The sequence below is a fragment of the Pristis pectinata genome, chromosome 2, assembly GCF_009764475.1.
Source record: "Pristis pectinata isolate sPriPec2 chromosome 2, sPriPec2.1.pri, whole genome shotgun sequence".
NCBI classification, from domain to species: domain Eukaryota; kingdom Metazoa; phylum Chordata; class Chondrichthyes; order Rhinopristiformes; family Pristidae; genus Pristis; species Pristis pectinata.
Window position 1 is genome coordinate 130,545,416 of NC_067406.1, and position 22,090 is coordinate 130,567,505.

General features: G+C 43.4%; 1 protein-coding gene across 2 annotated transcripts in view; it reads right to left on the reverse strand.

The window, feature by feature from the left end:
• Positions 1-22,090, reverse strand: part of adamtsl7 (ADAMTS-like 7) — a 147,407-nt gene that overhangs the window by 11,413 nt on the left and 113,904 nt on the right. For both annotated transcript variants that reach the window (XM_052039164.1, XM_052039154.1), the window contains exons 6-11: positions 18,655-18,784; positions 17,069-17,273; positions 14,135-14,308; positions 7,854-8,027; positions 6,465-6,644; positions 4,271-4,415 (exon numbers count right to left, since the gene is read on the reverse strand). In XM_052039164.1, the coding sequence (XP_051895124.1) occupies positions 4,271-4,415; positions 6,465-6,644; positions 7,854-8,027; positions 14,135-14,308; positions 17,069-17,273; positions 18,655-18,784 (1,008 nt within the window). The remainder of the gene's footprint in view (positions 1-4,270; positions 4,416-6,464; positions 6,645-7,853; positions 8,028-14,134; positions 14,309-17,068; positions 17,274-18,654; positions 18,785-22,090) is intronic.

Sequence of the window (22,090 nt, forward strand, 5' to 3'; positions counted from 1 at the left end):
TTGGGCCATGTCATACATGAAGGCATTTTTAAAGACGAAAGGGGGTTAATTTTCTGCAGGTTTCTCAAGTCATGAATCACCACACTGCTGCATGTTTTACCATATTCTTCAAGAACCATATCCATTGCTTAAGATGAAATGTAATGAGAAAAAAAAACGCACACATTGTTAGGCCCCGTTGAGTGAATTAGTTTGCTGGCTGATAATTGGCTGCTTGCTACTATCACTTCTTTTTGTGCATGAGGAGAGATAGTCAACAGACTTTGCTCAGTTGAGCCTACACATTAGATTGGAGCCTTTTTTTGGTGTGCAACATTGTCACTGCATTTCACACCAGTGCTGATTCTGGCTTGAAATTTGCCAAAATGGAATCTGAAACAGAGTTATAGTGTTTTACACCCAGAAAGATGCAGTAAAAGGGGACCCGCTTATTTTCTAATAAGGCCAGGCTCAATTGATTGCAGCTTCTGACATCTTGCTGTGCAACAATCACAGAAGGGCACACTCACCGTGGCTGTTGGACAGCAGCAACATACACTATGGCTGTGATGGAGGAGAGACAGGCTGTAGGGGAGAGAGAGAGAACTTCCAAATTCATTCACTGGGACATGGAAGTCATCATAAGAGGGATACATGCAAAGAGGGAGATGGAGGACGCTAAGAGGACTAGTGAGATCCACAAGGGCAACTATAAGGAGGAACCTGGAAGGCAGGAAAGCATGATAATACATCGATCACATCCAACTGTGGTGAACAGAGTGAAACACGGTACTTCTACTACAGAGGTTTCATCAATTCTTCCCCAGGTACATCTTGAAATAGTCAACTTCTACCTTGGCTTAGAAAGAAACTTACCCAGTGTTTCATGAGGGATTTCTCATCACTGGATGAGTGTGGAATTTATTGGCTTGAGATTTTAGCCCCTCAAGGTGTGTTCTTATCCATAGCAAGTCAAATCTGATCAATATATTGTGAGGTGCATTGCCCTCAGCTGCATTGGCTGCAATGTTGGATTGTCATCATCAACATTGAACAGCAAGTCCAAAGCGTTCATGCTTTTAAACACTGCAGATTGGTGTTCCTCCAAGGAAAGTGTATTTTGTGTGGAGATCAGAGTTCCTCCAGTGAGATGTCACTCATCAGGAAACCATGTTTCAGTAAGCCATTTCTGTAAAAGGATTAGATTCAGTCTTTCATGTGTTACAATCGGTGTAGGTGGACCTACAAAGCAGGATATCAGGGAATATTGAGTGTCATCTGGGCTCCCCTGCCTCATTATTGGTGTGCCATCCTGTCAGAAATGATTGGTGTGTAGAGAGGGTCACTTGGTTTGCAGTGGAGACTATTATCTTGAAGATTACTTTTTATAAGTATCTGTCAGGAAGTCCTCTCTAATCCTTACATCCAACGTCTGCCTCTCCATCTGTGAGGTGAGGCAGGAACACTCCAAGATCGAGCCTTCTTCCCTGTGCTCCTCTTGCTCTGGATGCTCTCCAGCTCTGCTTCATGGCTCCCCCCAGACTCTGGATGTCCCACTGCTCTTCCTTAGGCACCGGCTGCTTTCTTTGCTTGGAATGTCATGTAGCAAGCAGCATATGATGGTAAAGTCTCCACACTGGCATGGGGAATTCTGCAAGGCACCTCCAGACTAATGCAGGCAATAAAACTCTCATCATTACAAGCTAGCAGCATAGAAAATAGGAGCAGGAGTAGGCCAGTTGGCCTTCGAGCCTGCTCTGCCATTCAGTCTGATAGTGCCTGATCATCCAGCTTCCGTACCCTGCTCCTGCTTTCTCCCTGGGATGTCTGACACTTTCTGCTATGATTCTGGTCCTTTGGAGGCTCTTGCTATGCTCACATGAGCTGCTGCAGAAACAGAGGATAGTACTTGTCCTTGACATTCATCACTCAGGGTAGTGCCAACCGCTGAAAATGCCCAACGGTGCAGACTCCCAGCATGAAGGAGACGCATGTGCTCTAGAAAAGGTGGCACTCATGATCAGGAAATGATTCCCAACAACCTGCACGATGAGGTAGTGGAAACCTCTTCTGTTTTCCACAAAAAAGTCCGGGTTATTAACAAGATCCCTTCTGCTTTCATGAGTACAACCTGTGCTCGTGGGAAGCCAGCGAATCTGGGATCCTCCTGTGCCTGAGGTGCTACTACCTCTCCATCATATCAAGGTGGATGTGATTATTTCCTCATGGCTACAGTTGCAGTAGGTTGGTACACACAGCGAGATTTCCTCAGCCTGTTTGGAATGTTTCTGTGATGAGGAAGTTCAGAATCAACATGACCTCGATTCCCACGGACAGTGCAGTCCAGGTGTGAGAACATGGCTTCAGATCTTCCAGCAGGATGTCACAAACCTCAGTTCTGACAGTCTTGGAAAACCTGAGTCTTTAAATACGTTGTCTGTCAGAGGGGTCTGGCTGCGATACGGTATCTGGTGTATGGTGTATGGTGTGTTGGCCTTCATTAGTTGGGGTATTGAGTTTACGTTGCAGCTCTATAGAACTCTAGTTAGACCACACTTGGAGTATTGTGTTCAGTTCTGGTCGCCTCATTATAGGAAGGATGTGGAAGCTTTAGGGAGGGTGAAGAGGATATTTACCAGGATGCTGCCTGCATTGGAGAGCATGTCTTATGAGGATAGGTTGAGTGAGCTAGGGCTTTTCTCTTTGGAGAGGAGGAGGATGAGAGGTGACTTGATAGAGTGCACGAGATGATAAGAGGCATAGATTGGGTGGACAGTCAGAGAATTTTTCCCAGGGCAACAATGGCTAACATGAGGGAACATAAGTTTAAGGTGATTGGAGGAAGATATAAGGGGGATGTCAGGGGTAGGTTTTTTACACAGAGAGTGGTGGGTGCATGGAACGCACTGCCAGCAGAGGTTGTGGGGGCAGGTACATTAGGGACATTTAAGAGACTCTTAGATAGACACATGAATAATAGAGAAATGGGGAGCTATGTGGGAGGGAAGGGTTAGATAGATCTTGGAGCAGGATAAAATGTCGGCACAACATTGTGGCTGAAGGGTCTGTGTTATGCTGTAATGCTCTATGTTCTATGTTCTATCTCTGAAGTGGGGTATTCATAGATGGGCCTGTATTTACTGCCTAGTCCAAGGAGCCTGACCCACTCTGCATACCGATGGCTACTGAGACACTCAATGAACGAGTATCTCAAATACTAAAGGCCACAGAAAACCCTCACTGTTAGTTTAACATGCCCCTTGGACTTTGGAAGGTGTTTGAGCAGTCTGCAGTCAGTTCTCAAGCTGTCCAACCAGGTCTCACAGTGTGTAAATAGCAAGAAAATAGCAAGAAAAGCAACAAACTACTGCTACAGGCTCCTATTGTATTGAGATGTAGCATGAAGCTTTGAGCTCCAAATCATGTCTGTATGAGCAGGAATGGGTATTGCAGAAATAGTGATATCATTAGTTGAACTTGATACTGGGTAAAGATTAGACACACTTGCATGGATTACAACCAGACATGCTCAGTCCATAGATTCATAGAATTACATGGCAAGGAAACAGACTTTTTAGCCCAACTTGTCCATGCTGACCAAGATACCTATCTAAGCTAGTCCCATTTGCCTGCCCATATCCCTCCAAATCTTTCCAATCTATGTGCCTGTCCAAATGTGTTTTAAATATTGTATTTGTACCCGCTTCTACCATCTCCCCTGGCAGCTCGTTCCGCTTACCCACCACCCTCTGTGTGGAAAAACTTGCCCCAGAGAGTCCCTGTAAATCTTCCCCTCTCACCTTAAACTTATACCCTCTAGTTTTAGATTCCCTTATCCTGGGAAAAAGACTGCGACTATCTACTCCATCTACGCCACTCATTATTTTATAAACCTCTATAAGGTCACCCCTCAGCCTCCTTCACTCCAGGAAAAACAATCCCAGTTGTTCCAATCTCTCCTTATAACTCAAGCCTTCCAGTCCCATCAACAAACTTGTGAGTTTTTTCTGCACCCCCTGTAGCTTAATCACATCCTTTCATGATTGCTGCCTTCACCCAGAAAGAATCATTAACACAACGTATTCCAGGTAAAATCAAAATTGGATCATGCTAAGTTATCCAGTTTCTAGGTACATTTTCTATATAAACATATCTTAACATATGAAGCAGAACATGCACTGAAAAAAAACAAAAATTGTATTTTAACATATCAAGCTACACAAACAGTAAAACAAAACTGATTTTATAAAGGTTACGGACATCTGCTATAGTCAGTGCACTTATACTGTACCTATCTCTGGTATGCATGGGTCGGGGTTGCAAATTTCTCTATCAACTGGCATTAGGAAGGAATCACAATTGTTGCTTTGCGTCATGTCATCAGCAAGGCATCGAACCTCCCGAACCCGGTAACCACCTTCACAGGATTTAGAGCACTGAAAAAGAAAACCTGGCTGGAGTAAGATGGAAATGTGTGGCAGGTAAATTATGCTCATCTTCTAATACAGGTACTGAGAAACTAACATTGCACCATCAGATTCTGAGTGGTTGACTTACCTTGTTGATATGGTCATGGTCATGGTCATGGAGTGATACGGACTGGAAACAGGCCCTTTGGCCCAATGCAACCATATTGACCACCAAGCAACCACTTTACACTAATCCCATTTTATTCTCCCCACATTCCCATCACTCCTCTAGATCCTACCACTCACCTACACGCTTGGGACAATTTACGGGGGCCAATTATTCTACCAACCTTCATATCTTTAGGATGTGGAAGGAAACTGGAGAAACCCACACAAACACGGAAAACATGCAAACTGCACACAGACGGCATTGGGGGTCAGGACTGCACCTGGGTTACCGGTGCTGTGAGACAGCAGCTCTATTAGCTGTGCCACTGTGCCATCCAGTGAATAGTGTATTGTGTTTTGTAACGCTTCAAAATGTAATGTGAGAGTTTCTTTTCATTCAAATATGGGAGAATTCAACAGATAATTCACTCATGAAACAATTGGTTTATACAAGGGCTTGAAAAGACCCCTTATCACATTGGATGCTCAAAAAGAACCGAGTATTACATCTCATCAGTGTTCACACTGGTTACAACTGACTGAAAAGGAGACTGGTGGTTGGGATTGCCAGGAAAGAGAGCACCATTTCCAGCAGATCGTGTTAACCAGACTCCTGTTTTTTGCTCTGGTATTTGCCACACTTCATTCTGGTACAGATCTTTGTGATACTTAATCTATTCTGCTCTGGTACAGTCTTGTAGTTGTAGTAAATATTGTACTCTGCTTGTAATTGTTTTTATTTCTGAATCTGCACTGTGCTCTGGTACATGTTTAAGTTAAGATAAGATATCTTTATTAGTCACATGTACATCGAAACACACAGTGAAATACATCCTTTTGCGTAGGGTGTTCTGGGGGCAGCCCGCAAATGCCGCCACGCTTCCGGCGCCAACATAGCATGCCCATAACTTCCTAACCCGTACGTCTTTGGAATGTGGGAGGAAACCGGAGCACCCGGAGGAAACCCACGCAGACACGGGGAGAACGTACAAACTCCTTATAGGCAGTGGCCGGAATTGAACCCGGGTCGCTGGTGCTGTAATTGCGTAATGCTAACCGCTCAACTACCGTGCCTGGCCTCTGCACTACCGTGCCTGATGTAACTTCACATTTAAAATGTTGTAGCTCTGGTGCATACTGAACTAGTGCAGATTTTTTATTGTGATTTATATATTACTCCTGTTCAGGTATGGAGTCACTGCCAGGATGAGGCTAAACACAAGCTAGAGGAACAACACCTCATATTCCTCCTGGGTAGTCTGCAGTCTGATGGTATGAACACTGAGTTCTCCAATTTCAGATAACTTGCTCCCCACTGTCTCTTTCCTCTCTCTTCCTGATCTACCCAGTTCCTCCCACACCCACCCCAAACTGCACCCCCACAGGCCCCCATCACCCTGTTTCTTTCCCCACCTCCATCCACTCCATCTGCCCATCACCCACACACTCCCCCCACCATGTCTCCACCTCCTACTGTTCCCATCTGCCCACCCCACCTCCGTCATTTGGTTCCGTGCTCCACCTTCCTTTCCTATCAGATTCCATCATCTGCAGCCCTTTGTTGCCTCCACATATCACCTGCCAGCCTCTCTCGCTATCTCCACTCTTCCCCCCTCCATCTGTCTGTCACCCCTCCTCACCTGGATCCACCTATCGCTTGCCAGGTCTTGCTCCACCCCTTCCCCTCACCTCATTGTACTGGCTGTCTCTTTCAATCCTGAAACATCAACTGTCCATTTCCCTGTACAGATGCTGCCTGACCTGCTGAGTTCCTCTTTTCTTCACTCCAGATTTCAGCATCTGTAGTCTCTTGTGTCTCTATGGAGTTAATGCATTCCCCACTGATAGAATACTTCAGTTGTGATACTGCACCCACTACTGACAGAATCCTTTAGTTATTATACTTACTGCACTCCACTCTGTTGTGTACCATTTGACGTCACATTTCCTCAAATGACAGATTTGTTCTGAAGCTGGTCTCTCCAGGTGGGAGCACTGACCTTCTTCTACCACCGTAACTTTGTCATCAGTCTTCTTCAGGCAGACGACACTCCGGAGTTGTGTTCCATTACTACAATCTGCCGAGCACTTGGAAAGGACCAGAAGCAAAACAGGTTATTTAAGTGTTATGGAATAAAGGTAGATAAATATAGATACAAATCAGCTGTACTGTAACTGAACAGCAGACAAGGCTCGAGGGACTGGCTGGCATCCTCCAGCTCCTGTATCTCCTTATTTGTTGCCTCATGAATACAATAGAGCAGATTTAGGGGGGTAAATTTCTGTGCGGTTTCTCCAGCTCATCCAAAATTAACTGGCAGAAACCCTACAGAAGTACACAAACCCTACTAATAAAGCCTTTCCAGGATTTTTTAGGGATGTTCCTGCTAGTTACAGCAGATTAGCTAGAAAATCTCTGTGGAAATTCTCTCCTAGTTCTTCAGAAAAATAACTTAATTGAAGTGAGCAAAAGGAAATAGCCCAGATTCTTTCCCTATTTTTGGAAGTTTTGGAGCCAACTCGATGTCCTTGATTTGCACTAACAGATGGTCAGAATACTGCTGTATTCACTCTGGGCCTAAAATTCAAGCAGTTGTAAAATGGAGATGGCCACAGACAGGTTGTGAGTAACTTTCACCCATTCTGTGGTGTCTCTATGTATTGTCTGTGCTCCTGTGATCAGCCTTGATGTCTCTACCCACAGTCCAGATCCCTTTGATTCATCCTGCGATTTCTCCACAAACAGTCCAAGACCCTATGATCCACTCTTTGACGTTTCCATGTAGAATCCAAAGCTTTTTGACCCATCCTGTGATTTCCTGACAGACAGTCCATCACCTTTGATCCAACCTGTGATGTTTCCACATACAGTCAAGACTGTTTGATTCAGCCTGTGGTGTTTCTATGTAGTGTCCAGGCCCATGATCTAGCGTGGAATGTCCCCATACACAGTGCAGTTCCCTGCGATCAACCCTTGAAATCTCCAGTTACAGCCCAGCCCTGCATGCTTTGTTAACCAGCCTGTGACTTTATTGTTGGCTTTTCCATTTTTACTGATTTTTATCCTCTTCCCTCAACTTTTTAATCTCTGGGACTTCTTCAATGTAACAATCTGCTTCCTAATTGTTGGAATTCATACTATGTTTTGAATTTCTGACTGACCCTAGTTTATAGTAGACTTTAACATGCATCAGAATGTAGAGACATTTATTGATTGCTATCAATATTTTCTTTCCCACAATACTCAGTGATAATTTAATTGACATGACATGTTAAATAAATTAACTTGCATCGTACCTGGCTCCATGGCCCCGTAAACCAGCTAAAATTCTCATTGCAAGGACCAATGTTACAAGGCCGGACGTCTGCTGGCTTCTCATTTCCGCAGCCTTCCAAAGGTAAACTGCTGATGTGATTCATCAAACACACAACTGATCTTGTCTGGATACCATTCCCGCACTCTGCAGAACACTAAATTAAGACAAAAATCAAAAGTGTGGCAACCAAGCAATTACAACAATCATGCCAAAATAACAGTTTTTTCTCGGAGACACAAGAGACTGCAGATGTTGGAATCTGGAGCAATCTGCTGGAGGAACTCAGTGGGTCAGGCAGCATCTGTGGGAGGAAAGGAATTATCGACAGCTTTTACTTTCTTTCTCTTTCTTATACAGGGGATAAAGGCTATGGAAGCTAGGGCAGTGGTATGCAGGATGTGGGAAATCTGAGGCATCTCTAGTGTCCCTGGTGACTATACCTGCTGAAAGTGTGTCCAGCTGCAGCTCCTGTCAGACCACAAGTGTAGGTAGAGGAGCTGCTGTTGTACTTGCTACGGAACATTTAGGATGTGGAAAATGTGGTAGATAGTATGGTTAGTGAGTTGATCACACAACAGGTACACAAATAGGAGACCGGTGAATATGGAAAACATAATGGCAGTATTTAGAGAGGATATCCGGAGGTATCGTCAAATAGGGGCAGGCATGGTAGTGTCGTGGTTAACATAATGCTCTTACAGCACCAGTGACCTGGGTTCAATTCCAGCCGCTGTCTGTAAGGATTTTGTACGTTCTCCCCGTATCTGTGTGGGTTTCCTCCGGGTGCTCCAGTTTCCTCCCACATTCGAAAGATGTACATGTTAGGAAGTTGTGGGCATGCTATGTTGGCACCGGAAGCGTGGCGACACTTGCGGGCTGCCCCCAGAATACTCTATGCAAAAGATGCATTTCACTGTGTGTTTCGATGTACATGTGATGAATAAAGAAATCTTATCTTATCTTAAATAAGGCTTATGGATAGAACTTAGGAATAAGAGAAGGGCTGTCATTTGACTGGAGTTATACTGTAAGCCTCCCAACAGTGAGCAAACCACAGAAAGATGTAAGAGCAACAGGGTTAGAGAAGTGTGGGATTTTAACTTTCCCAACATTGACTGGGATTGTCTTAGTGCAAAGGGCTTGGATGGGGCCGAATTTGAGAAGTGCATCCAAGGAAGTTTTTTTTATATAGAGAGTCTAAATAGAGACAGGGCAGTACTTGACCTTATCTTAGAAAAAGAAACTGGGCCGGTGATGGAAATGTAGGTAGGGGAACACTTGGGGAACAGTGCCCATAATTCTGTAAGTTTCAAGGTTGTTATGGAAAGGGCTGGGTAGAGTGTTGTCAAATAAAATTTAATCCTGTCAAGTACAAGATGATGCATTTTGGGAAGTGATAATAGGAGGGGTAGGACATATACAATAAATGGTAGAGTGCTAAGGAATGTTGATGAACAGAGGATCCTTGGGATTCAAGTCCATAGATCCCTGAAAGTGGAAACACAGGTGGATAGGATGGTGAAGAAGGCATATGGTATGTTTGCCGTCATAAATGTTGGAATGTTATGTTGCAACTTACCCACCTGGGTCATTCTCTCTTCTCTCCTCTTCCATCGGGTAGAAGGTACAGGAGCCTGAGGGCACGTACCACCAGACTTAAGGACAGCTTCTACCCCACTGTGATAATACTATTGAACAGTTCCCTTATACGATAAGATGGACTCTGACCTCACGATCTACCTTGTTGTGACCTTGCCTCTTATTGCACTGCATTTTCTCTGTAGCTGTGACACTTTACTCTGTACTGTTATTGTTTTGACCTGTACTACATCAATGCACTCTGTACTACCTCAATACACTCTGTACTAACTCAATGTAACTGCACTGTGTAATGAATTGACCTGTAAGATCGGTATGCAAGGCAAGTTTTTCACAGTACCTCGGTACAATTGACAATAATAAGCCAATACCAATACCAATACCAATGCTGGTTAGACCTCACTTGGATTATTATGTGCAGTTCTGGTTACCACACTATAAGAAAGGTGTGGTTGTGCTAGAGAGGAAATTCACCAGGATGTTGCCCAGTTTGGAGGACTTTGCTTATGAGGAGAGATTGGATAGGTTGGGTTTGTTTTCCCTGGAGTGAAAGAAGCTGAGGAGTGACCTAATAGAGATGTATAAAATGATGAGGGGCATAGAAAGTCAGAATCTTTCTCCCATGGAAGGGGTATCAAAAACAAGAGGGCATATGTTTAAGCTGAGAGGAAGGAGTTTTAAAGGGGAGCTGGGGGAAAGATTTTTACACAGAGAGTGGTTGATGTCTGGAACTCGATGCCAGAGGAGGCGGTGGAATCAGATACATTCACTACCTTTCAGCGGCATTTAGATAGGCACTTGAATAGGCAAGGCATACAAGGAAACAGACCTAATGCAGGCTAATGAGAGCAGTGTAGATGGGCAAAAGGTTGGCACAGATATGGTGGGCTTGTTTCTGTGCTGTACAACTTTATGACTGAATGACTCTAATTGGCTATATTTATCACTACTGCATATAAGTAAACTTCTGAGAGATTAAATCTCCCACAATTTAAACCTTCAGAGATTAAAACTCCCACAGATCAATTTCCCAGAATTTAATTCTTCCAGAAATTAATCTTCCCATGGGAAAATTTTCCAAGAGTTGCAATGATCAAATCCCCCCACAGGTTAACCCTGCCAGAGATTAAACATCCTGGAGGTTAGTTTTTCCAGATATATCACATCGAAGATAATAAATGTTGTCCCTCACCTCCTCAACAAATTAAACCTCTTAGTGATAAAAACATTCCAAAATAAAGTGACCTAAGATAAAACCCTCAGAGGTAAAACCTGAAGATGAAATCACAGAGATAAAAAATCTCTATCATAAGACTGAGAAATTTTCACTGAACTGCTGTGATTCCACGTATGGGCCAAATGGAAGACGATCACTATTTTGACGAATCCTTCCCTTTAACTGGAAATTACAGGGAAGAATGCATAAAACCTTTATAATCTGGAAACGGGGAAATTTTGCAAAGATGGCAGATGGAGTTAATGCAAATTTGTTCTTTGAATCCTGCCCTCATAGTTTTGGTGAGCTGCAGTACACAATTGGACTTGACATAACTCGTCAGGCTGGATTTTTCAGGTCGGATCTGGCTTGAATGTTGAACTGGTCTACTGGCACCACTGGAGATGGTGAGGGGGTTGGGGCGGGTGAATGGTGCAGTATGGCCATTGACTAATAGAGATGTGCAAAGAGGAGCACTCCTCCTCTTCCTGGTTCTAACATCGTGGTAAGCAAAAATTGGAAAACTTCCCTCTTCCTTGGCAGAATTTAACAACCCCTTAAAGGACTACTTTATTTGCCAGAGTTTGGCCCATAACCTTCTAAACTTTTCCTATCCGTGAACCTGTCTAACTATCTTTTACAAGTTGTTATTTTACCTGCCTCAACCACTTCCTCTGGCAGCTCATTCCACATAGATACTACCTTTTGTGTAAAAAAGTTGCCCCTCAAGTTCCTATTAAATCTTTCCCCTCCCACCTTAAACATATGCCCTCTAGTTCTTGATTCCTCAACCCTGGGAAAAAGACTGTGGGTCACCCTGCAAGACTAAAGCTGCCCAGGCCAAACGTTGACAACTGATCTTCAGGCATAGATTCAGCAAGGGAAACTTCAATGCTATTTTAATATTAGTCTTTTGTTTTATGCCAGGAATCTGGTCCAAACAAGACTGAATTTCTCCATTAATTTTTTTTCTCTCCAACAATACTGCCCAATAGGTTGGGTGCAAACCTAATCAGTCATAGGGTCTCCACGGTTACATTCCTGACAGAAGAGTGAATCTTAGATTGTGGTTATTTACTGATCTCTATGGATAACCATGGAACAAGGTAACAACATCTGATAACCCACTGGACATTAAATGACTTCTGCATTACTTGATAAAGACTGCAGATGTTGGAAACCTTAAATAAAACCAGAAAATGCTGGAAATACTCATCAGACTAGGCAGCAACTGTGGACAGAGAAACAGAGTTAATGTCTCAGATCAATGAGCGGACAGCATCTATCAAAAGAAGCTGCCTGACCTGCTGAGTATTTCACAGAGTCATAGAGTTATACAGCACAAAACAGGTGCTTTGGCCAAACTGGTCCATGCTGACCAAGGTGCCTTCCTGAGCTCGTCCCATTTGCCTGCCTTTGGCCCATCTCCTTTTAAACCTTTTCTATTTATGTACCTGTCCAAATATCTTTTAAACATTGCAATTATGCCCGACTCTACCACTTCCTCTGGCATATATCCACCACACTCTGTGTGAAAAACTTGCCTCACAGATCCCCTTTAGTTGTTTCCCCTCTTACCTTAAACCTATGCTCTCTAGTTTTAGACTTCCCTATCCTGGGAAAAAGACAGTGGCCATCCACCTTATTTATGCTCCTCATGATTTTATAAACCTCTCTAAAGTCACCCCTCAGCCTCCTTCCCTCCAGGGAAAACAGTCCCAGCCTATCCTGTCTCTCCTTATTACTCACCCTCCAATCTGAGCAACATCCTCATGAATGTTTTCTGCACTGTCTCTGGCTTAATCACGTCCTATGGCAACCAGAATAGCACACAATACTCCAGGTGTGGTCTCATCAACGTCCCATACAGCTGTAACATGACTTCCCAACTCTTGTGCTCAGTGCCCATCCGATGAAGGCAAGCATACCATGTGCCTTCTTCACCACTTTGTGTACCTGTGCCCATCATTTTCAGTTTTAATTGATTACAGTGGTGTTGTTTAAAGGGGCAACGCTGGGCAACATCCCGGGAGAACTCACTTCTTTTTAAACAGTCCATTAGAAATCTATATTTCTACCTGAGCAGCAACTCAAGGCCAAAGTTTATCATCCCATCTGACTGTAGTAATTCATCAATGATACACGGAGATGGGGGTCAGGCCAGATTTTCTGCTTAAGTTCATTTTGGGGTTTGGATCAGCAAATGTATGACACATTGGCAAGATTATTACCGGCAATTTGAAAATCCTTCAAGGTTTTTAAGCCATAACTTTGTGATCTTTCTTTCCAACCTAAAAAAGTGTGAAGCTGAATTTTATCTCCTGGTCTCTTATCTCCAGACGCACTCTTGTAAATAGATCACCAATATCCTTCATAACTAAATTGAAAGATGTAGGCTTCCTCTACAGTTACGCAAAGGAAATGATGCCAATGCAATATTGGTTTTACTTCAGTGAGGTTTTTGACAAAGGTCCAACATGGCAAGCTGATCAAAAAGTACAAGCCCACAGGCTCCAAGTGAGAGTGGCAAAGAGAATCCAAAATTGGTGTTTTTTGTGACTGTAAGGCTGTCACCACTGACATTCCGCTACATCATGGTTGAAATCTTTAGTCTGTTGGACTGGTCAACCAGGCAGAGAAGTGGCAAGTGGCTTCTACCCTGGAGAAGTGTAAGATACTGCAGCTGGAGAGATGCAACAAGACAATGAATGGCAGGATACTGAGCAGTAAGGAAGAACAGAGGGAGCTTGGAGTGTATGTCCACATCAGACAGGCCAGATCGATAAGGTGGTTAAAAAGGTACATGGTTTGCACTGAGCCATAGAATACCAAGCAAGAACGTTATCCTAGACCTGCAAGAGTTAGAGCACAGCTTGAGTACATCATACACTTTTAGTCACCACATTACAGGAAAGGTATGATTGCACTGGAGACTGTGCAGAGGAAACTTACGAGGATGTTACCAGGACTGGAAAATTTTCGCTCTGAAGAAGGAGTGAACAGGCTGGAGTTGTTTACTTTGGAACAGAGGAGGTTGAAGAGAGACTTAATCGGGTTATGTAAAATTATGAGAGGCCCAGATTGAGTAAATAGAAAGGACATATTTCCCTGAGTGGAGAGATCAAAAATCAGGGGCATAGACAGAAAGGTAGAAGGATTAAAGGAGAAACGAGGAAAAATGTTTTCAATCAGAGGGTGACAAGGATCTAGAACTCATTGCCTGAGAGGGTGGTGGAGGCAGAAACTCTCAGCACATGAGAAAAGTAGTTGGAGGTGCACTTGAAGTGCTGAGACCTGCGGGGCTCCAGATCTAGTGATGGTAGGTGGGATTTCGGCTGGCTAGATTTTTTTTGACTAGCATTGATGTGATGGGTCAAATGGCTTCCATCTACCCGATGGTATGATTGTAGCATGAAGTGATGTGATTACAAAACAACGTTCTTTACCCTTGGACTCCAGTCTGTGTGGAACCAACTCTTTGCACATGGGCCCATGTCACAATTTTCGGTATCGGCAGGTTTCAGCTTCATGTTGCATTCTTCATCATCAACGATGTCGCCGAGGTTGTCAATGCACTTCACATCCCGGAGTCTCTGCCCCACACCACAAGGCACTGAGCACTGCCAGAGGGGAGAAGAATAGAATAAGCTGTAAATAACCTGACAGGAAGAAGTTCTTGAAAACAAGTAATGTCAGGACCAAACTATTCTGCTCTCACTGTTCTGACCAACCGCTAAGAATTTTACATTCATTTTAATTAGAAGAGGTTGACATTCCTGCGGCTCACTTCTCTGATAAAAATATGGCAGAGTAGAGGCTACAACTGCTTTAGACTCAGGGTGGAGACCCCAAACCACTCACTTTAATGTTAATTGACCAATGTAGATTGCCCTGAGTGCGCATGTGAGTGGTAGAATCTGGAGGGATTTGATGTGAATCTGGGAAGAATACAATAGGATGAGTGTTGGATTAGTATTAAAGGGTTCTTGGCAGTCAGTGTGGACTCAGTGGGGCTGAAAGGCTTATTTCAGTGCCATATGACTCTTGCGCTTGATTTCAATCTCAAAGGGTGGGGGCATGAAGGGGGAAGGGGTTTTGGGAATTGGGTTACTGTGAGAAGGAGGGAATTAATGGATGGGGCACTGAAGAAGAGAGATTGTGTGTGTGTGTGTGTGTGTGTGTGTGTGTGTGTGTGTGTGTGTGTGTGTGTGTGTGTGTGTGTGTGTGGTGTGTGTGTGTGTATATATGTGTGTGTGTGCCTGTCAGTTTGTGATCGGAATGCACCAACATGCAGGAGCATGAACACTGGCAGTACAAAATGTTCTCAATCTAAAGTTTGTTCTACCCAGAATTTTATTTTCATGGTCCAGCTTTCCCAGTCTTGTTCCTGCTGACCCACAATGTCTGCAGGTTTTCATTCAGATAGAGCTCTTGCATATTAAATTGAACCCTAAATTCAATAATTTCCTTTAGCAAAGGCAACTAAAATGCTTAATAATTGATCACACTATTAGTGCAAGTAATGGCAATTAAGTCATTGAAACTTTGGAAGGCAACCTGTGGATATAATTGGTTGGTAGGAAGATGATCAGTAAAGAGAGACACAAGCGACCGCAGATGCTGGAACAACAAACAATCTGCTGGAGGAACTCAGTGGGTCGAGCAGCATCTGCAGGAGGAAAGGAATTGTCAATGTTTCGGGTTGAAACCCTGCATCAGGACCAGTAAACCCTGACGTGGTCAAATGTACTATTGGTCTTCAGAAGGCAGTGAGCTATTGTTTTTGGGACCTGCAATCAAAAGGTTTAAGAATCTAAAATGTAACAAATTACAAGTTAATGCAAATACAAAGAGGAATTTAAGTCTCCTAGTGAATTCTAATCTCTAATATTGTCCCGAATGAAACTGTTAAATTTTTTGTACTCCACCCAACAGTACAGTTGTCATTAATTATCCTGTCAAATACTGTGCCTTATGTATGGTCTGCACACACCTCCTGTAAAGTACTCTGGATCATGATAATGGGGCCATAATGAGATAGTCAACCTCACCTAACCTCTTAAATACTGCGCTGCCTAGGCAGCTATCAGATTCAGGTAAGAGCCTCATCAATCTTGGAAAATATGGGCAGCACAATGTAACTAGAGCCCTTAAGCAGTTTTTGAGGGCCGACTGTGTGAATTGTGCAATGCACACACAATCATAATGATGGGTCCCAAAATGATATCTGAAATGTTGGGGTCAGAGGGACCAATAAAGGTTCAGGGTAATAATACAGGCTGCTGTTGATCTGGGCTCCCACCATGTGAAATACCCAGCTCTTTCTGGACCTACTGATGTGCAGGTAGGGATGAATTCAGGGCTAGCTAGTCCATTACTGGTTACCTGCAGTAGAATGACTATTTGGGAAGTATAGCTAGCTGGCGGCCTCTTAATTAAGTCTGACTTGTCAAATGGTCAAGGCCTACTCCAGGAGGGGTTAGCTGGCTGCCCATTTACTGGCTAACAACTCTCGTTTCCAGTCAGTTCCTCCCTGAAAATGCTTGAAAAATCCATTAACTCAGGACATTCCAGTTGTATCTCACTAAACTTAACCAAATTTCCACAGCTGCAAGAGATTATGGGATAGTAGTTGATAGTTGATTGGTAAGTGGATGCTTTCAGCAGTATGATGGCCTGCATAGGAATCAGGCTGGACTGATGGATGATAGGATACTGGTTCAGGTGCTTGAAAAGCATCCTGAGCATTGCCTTATCAAATTAACGCACCAATGTTGAAAAGGATCTTGCCTTCACAGTTTCAATGAAATATATGTTTGAGCCTCTGCTTGTCCATATTTTTGATATCTGTCTTTCCACTGAGTGTACAGTCCGCATTGTTTGTTTTCCCACCCAACCATTTTAGCTGCTGGGAGATTTATGGTAAGTGCACTGATTGGTGGCTTATGGGTATTCACGATTTTAAGTTGCTGGCTTTCATGAGCTGTGTGCATGTAAAAGGTGTCCTGGTATTGGATTGATGTCTCAAAATCAGACCCAGGACAGCCACGACTAAGTAAGTTGTGGCAGGAGTTGGAGCTGGGGTGTGGTGGACGTGATAATGGATGCATAGATCATAAGTGCAACTACCAAATTTGATTGGTATTTGAATGTTTTGCTGCTGCTTTCAGGTAAAACCCTGCACATGGGAGGCAAATCACTTGCCCTGGGCTCTGACCACTCTGGGCTTGGATTGACTTACGTTCAGTACCACTGAAAGAAAATGGTTCCTCGGTTAACGTACCCCAGAGGTTCAGCTAGAGATGATGTCGGTAGAAAACTTGGTGTGCCCTCTATTTATGCCAATTGCTTCTGCCCATCCTCCTATGAGGTTGCTTTACCTCGCTCCACTCTGTCCTGATGTGCCATTCACTGCAGATTTTCAACTGGCAAGTCGCTGTAGTTTCAGGTCTTTCCAGGTGCCGGCATCTCTCAGGTTGAACACTAGTCGTTCGATTGGCGTAGACCTGTCTGCAAAGAATTTGCCGATGTTGTATCCCAGGCCCACATGTTTTACTGCATTCAGACCATTCACCTAGGTCCCAGCTTTGATAAAAGCAATAATATGGGTTACATATGAGAGATCCCTCCACATCAGAAACTGTTGCTTCCAGCATTGTAATTATCATCAGTGGCAACAAGCAAGCAAATGCAAGGAAACCTAGGTGCACGTGAGTGAACATGAGATAATATTTCCAGCTCTCACTTGTCTGTGATGCATATAAAGTTAGGAAAGAAAGAACAACAGGAAATAGGAGCAGTGAAAAGGCAGATGGACAGTAAGCAGGCACTCTTTTCACATCCTCAAGAATCCTAACCTCTTTGATAGCCAATGGATGAAGTTTCTAAAACTGAATGGTTGATTTAAACACTTTTAAGCTAAATGGGTTCACATGGAGCTCAATCCTTGGTGCTCTTTTCAAGCTCGTACATTGCAGGACTGAAGGTTTCACCTTTCCACCAAAATTTTCAGGGATTCTGAAGAAAATCGTGCAGATGATGGGGAAAAGGCATGCAGGAAATCCATCCCCAGTATCTTTAAGACCTTCATGCCACATGCAAAAGTCAAAGCAGAGGAAAGGCATTGTTTTTCATACCTGAAGATTTCCCTGAGACCCGCTGAGTGATATAAACAATGCACAGAATCAAGAATGAAAAGCAGGTCATTCAAACCTATCTTTAAATGAGCGAGTGGGTTTTTGATTGAAGAGTTTTATTCCTGATTTTCATGAAAGTTGAGATTTACTGGTGGAAAAGTTTTGCAAGTTGCCCCAATTTGTGTCTTTGAAGATGCTAAGTACATTTTTTTATTTCAGATTATGGCTGATAGGGGAAATGGAAACTCCTTCAATGGTGTGGTGGCTAGGATTAAGGTATTTTACTGCACCACAGGAGAAAGAGAGCTTTAATTCTGCTCCCCTCCTCACCACCCCACCCCATGCTTATCCTGGGCAATAACAATTTTTCCATGCCTCCCCAAACCAGCCTACCAATCCTCAACTTAACGAGCAAGACACAGATCTTCCCAAAAGATCATATCAAGATTGTTTATGTCATGACCACTGTCATTCAATAGAACCACCAGTGAAGAACATTTGTTATATGTTTAAGCAGAAAACATTGCTTCCATTTTTACTACATCTGCTCAATCTCCAGTGGTTACTTGTTATTACATTGCAATTTCATAGCCTTCATGGGGCTTTGATTAAGTCTCTGTTTCTGCTGGCCCCTGGTTGGATTGCATCCAAACTGTGGAGACTGCTCTCCAGGTTTATGAAGGGTTCCATTTAAAGTAAAATTAAGTAAGGTTTATTCTGCGTGCGACTGCACTGCACTTCTCCTTCAGATCAACAGCAGATAAATACAAAACAGGTATATTTTTAACTTCAGACCATTTATGTAATAAGCAACGTCTCTGTGAACGTACTATGCTGGACATGGCTGGATGTTGCAAGCTTCTTCCTCTGGTGTTGGCCTCATTGCAATTTCACACAAGTTTTCTGATACTTCTTCATGAGTATTCCTGTTAACACACTTAAAAATGAGAACACGGCTCCCTAAAAGTCAAGAAAAGATATTTATTATTAACAGGAGCATTCCCTACTTGTTTAATGAATGCATTACAGCAGATTAAGCAGTCAACAAAAGTTCTTGGCTTCAGGGAAGAAGCAATTTTCTTCACACAGAGGGTGGTGCGTATATGGAAAGAGCTGCCAGAGGAAGTGGTTGAGGCAGGTGCAACAACAACATTTAAAAGACACTTGGATAAGTACGTGGATAGGAGGGGTTTAGCGGGATATGGGCCAAACGCGGGCAAACAGGACTAGATTGGTGGGCACCATGGTCTGCATGGACGAGTTGGGCCAAAGAGCCTGTTTCCATTTTGTATTAATCTATGACTCAATGCACCAGGACTGCCATTTTATGGAGGTAATTTTTGTTAATCTAGGTTATTGAGGTACCAGTCAGCCATGATCTAACTAAATGCAGGAGCAGATTTGAGAGCCTGTGTGATCTACTCTTGTTCCGATGTTCCTACATAATTTGGTGAGCATGTTTGCTTGGCAGGATACTTCATGGAAATTTCAACTACTGACTTTAATGATTGAGAATCAAGAGCAGCTGAAGCCCAAGTTTCCCAGTCGCTGCAGCAATATGGACTTCCATCACAAACACAAATAGGGAAAGTTTAGGAATTTCGGATGGAATCCAGCCTTATTACTGGAAATGAGTGATGAGGTTGTTGTCCAATTTGCAACCCGCGGTGTACTTTGCATTTTACACAGGTTTCTTATAATTTAGACAGGATTCTGAACTGCTACATTTGTTTATTATAAAGGAGTGTGCAGTGTGAGTCATACAGCACTGATCACTTCTCAGTGTGCTGAGTAAAATGGGTAGATGCACTCAATCCTCCAGATCATCTGAAATGTAATAATGGTTTTCTCTCTGTGGTTTTAGATTCTCAACCACCATTCAAAATATTCTACTTGTAGTCTTTTTGTACAATGACAATTGAGTTGGTTGCCCTATTTCCAAATCTGATTTACACCTGATATGATTAAAAGTAAGATCTTGATTTTACTCAGTCAAGAAGACATACAGCAGAGCTGTTCAGCCCTGGGTTAAAGCGTACCTTAATGCACTGTCAGGATCTCTACATTGCTAATTACTCCCTAGAACATTTGCCTGGTTTTATTTAGATTAAAAGGAAAAAAAAAACATAGTTCATAGACTAAACTGTATTTCAAGTTGGGTTGAATATAGGAAAGTAACTTTCACCTTTACATTTGGACTAATTCTTAGAAATGCACATTGTCCACTATACAGCAGAATGGCAGCTGCTTGGTATTTTCAACTGGATGTAGAAATATAGGGACAAATCACCTCACCTGCTGCTTGCCAGTTTTTTCCTCTGGAATTACTACAATTTGATGAACCCTCACAGGCTTTTGACGAGTTTCTGAGTGAGTTTGGCAGTCCGTTTCATTTGTGAATCTGGCACCATGCTGACCTCACAGGCACAAGTGGGAGGCCATGTGCCTGGCTCTCACAGTTGCTGATGATATACTTTATTTCACGTCATTGTTATTGCAGGCTTGATGCGTCTGAAGCAGATTATAGTTTATGGTGTATAACCCACTGCAGAATTCTGATAGTACTTCAGCTGAAGAAACCAGTGAATCATTTCATAAATGATTACATGTATACAGGCAGTCCCCAGGTTGCATAAAGGTTCCATTCCTGAGAACTGTCTGGAAAGTTATTTTTCCCTAAGTCAGAAGGGAACAAATTCATTGAGTTTCAGTTGAGGCGAACATTCATTTATTGTCCTCCCCTTTGTCGTTACAATGGTACAGAATCAGAATGTCCCACATCCAATGGCTAGTTTCGATAGCCTTGGGCAGGCATGGTAGTGTAGCGGTTAGCATAATGCTTTACAGCGCCAGCGACCCGGGTTCAATTCCCGCCACTGTCTGTAAGGAGTTTGTACGTTCTCCCCATGTGTCTGCGTGGGTTTCCTCTGGGTCCTCCGGTTTCCTCCCACGTTCCAAAGACGTACGGGTTAGGAAGTTGTGGGCATGCTATGTTGGCGCCGGAAGCGTGGCGACACTTGTGGGCTGCCCCCAGAACACTCTACACAAAAGATGTATTTCACTGTGTACTTCAATGTACATGTGATTGATAAAGATATCTTATCTTAATGGATGTTACATTTTTTGATCGAGTCTTTTACAAGTGTCAATAAGAGAGATTTGCCTGCAGACAAAAGAGGCTGCAGATGCTAGAATCTGGAGCAATAAACAAACTGATGGAGGAACTCAGCCAACTGAGTAGCATCTGTGGAGGAAAGGGGATAGTTGACGTTTCTGATCGAGATCCTGCACCAGGACTGGGAGTGTAGAGGGGAGATAGCCAACAGAAAGAGGTGAGAGAGAGGGGTGAGGCAGGGGCTGGCTGGCGATAGGTGGATCCAGGTGAGCAGGGAGATGATGGGCAGATGGAACCAAGTTTTTTGGGGGGGGGGTGGGTGGGGTTAGGAGGGATGGAGTCAGGAGACAGTGGTTAGGTAGGTAAGGAAAGAGAAAAAAGGGGGGCAGATGGGGAAGGGGAGGGGAGAGGTAGAGACAAGGCTGACAGGCTTAGTGATTTAGGAACAGCTTCTTCCCCTCTGCCATCAGATTTCTGAATGGTCCATGAACCCATGAACACTACCTCATTATTCCTTTTCTTTGTACTATTTATTTTGTAATTCATAGTAATTTTATGCCTTTGCACTGTACTGCTGCCACAGAACAACAAATTTCACAACATACAAGTCAGTGATAATAAACCTGATTCTGATTCTGAAGGTGATAAGAGGCTGCCGGTGTGGAATCTGATAAGTAAGGAAGTTGATACAGTGGAACCAGGTAAGGGAGGGGTGAGGGGCAAATTAAACCAGTTGCGGAAGTGGATAGGAGACCTGGAAGGTGTAGTTTGTGGGTGATACGTAGGTAGATGGAATCATGTGGAGTGAGGGGGATGAAACTGGGTGATGGGGGGGGGGGTGCAGGTCTGGGGTGGGGGACCAGAGGGAAAGAGAAAGGAGCATACTCCCTGGAGCCATTTGTTTTTTGGAAGAGATTTGCCTTGTCAGTTTCCAAAACAAATCTCTTAAGTGGCCTTGCACTGTGAACCACCAACTGCATTCTTAAAGACAAAGTATCTGTTTGATTACTGTGGGGAGGTTACATGTAAATAGTTATTTTTGAAGACTGGTTGTCTTTTGAATTAACTAACTGCTACCTCTGTTCCATAACTTCTGAAGATGTTTGCATTTCTGTAACTAACCTTGAAAAATGCTTTAAAAGTTTATGGGG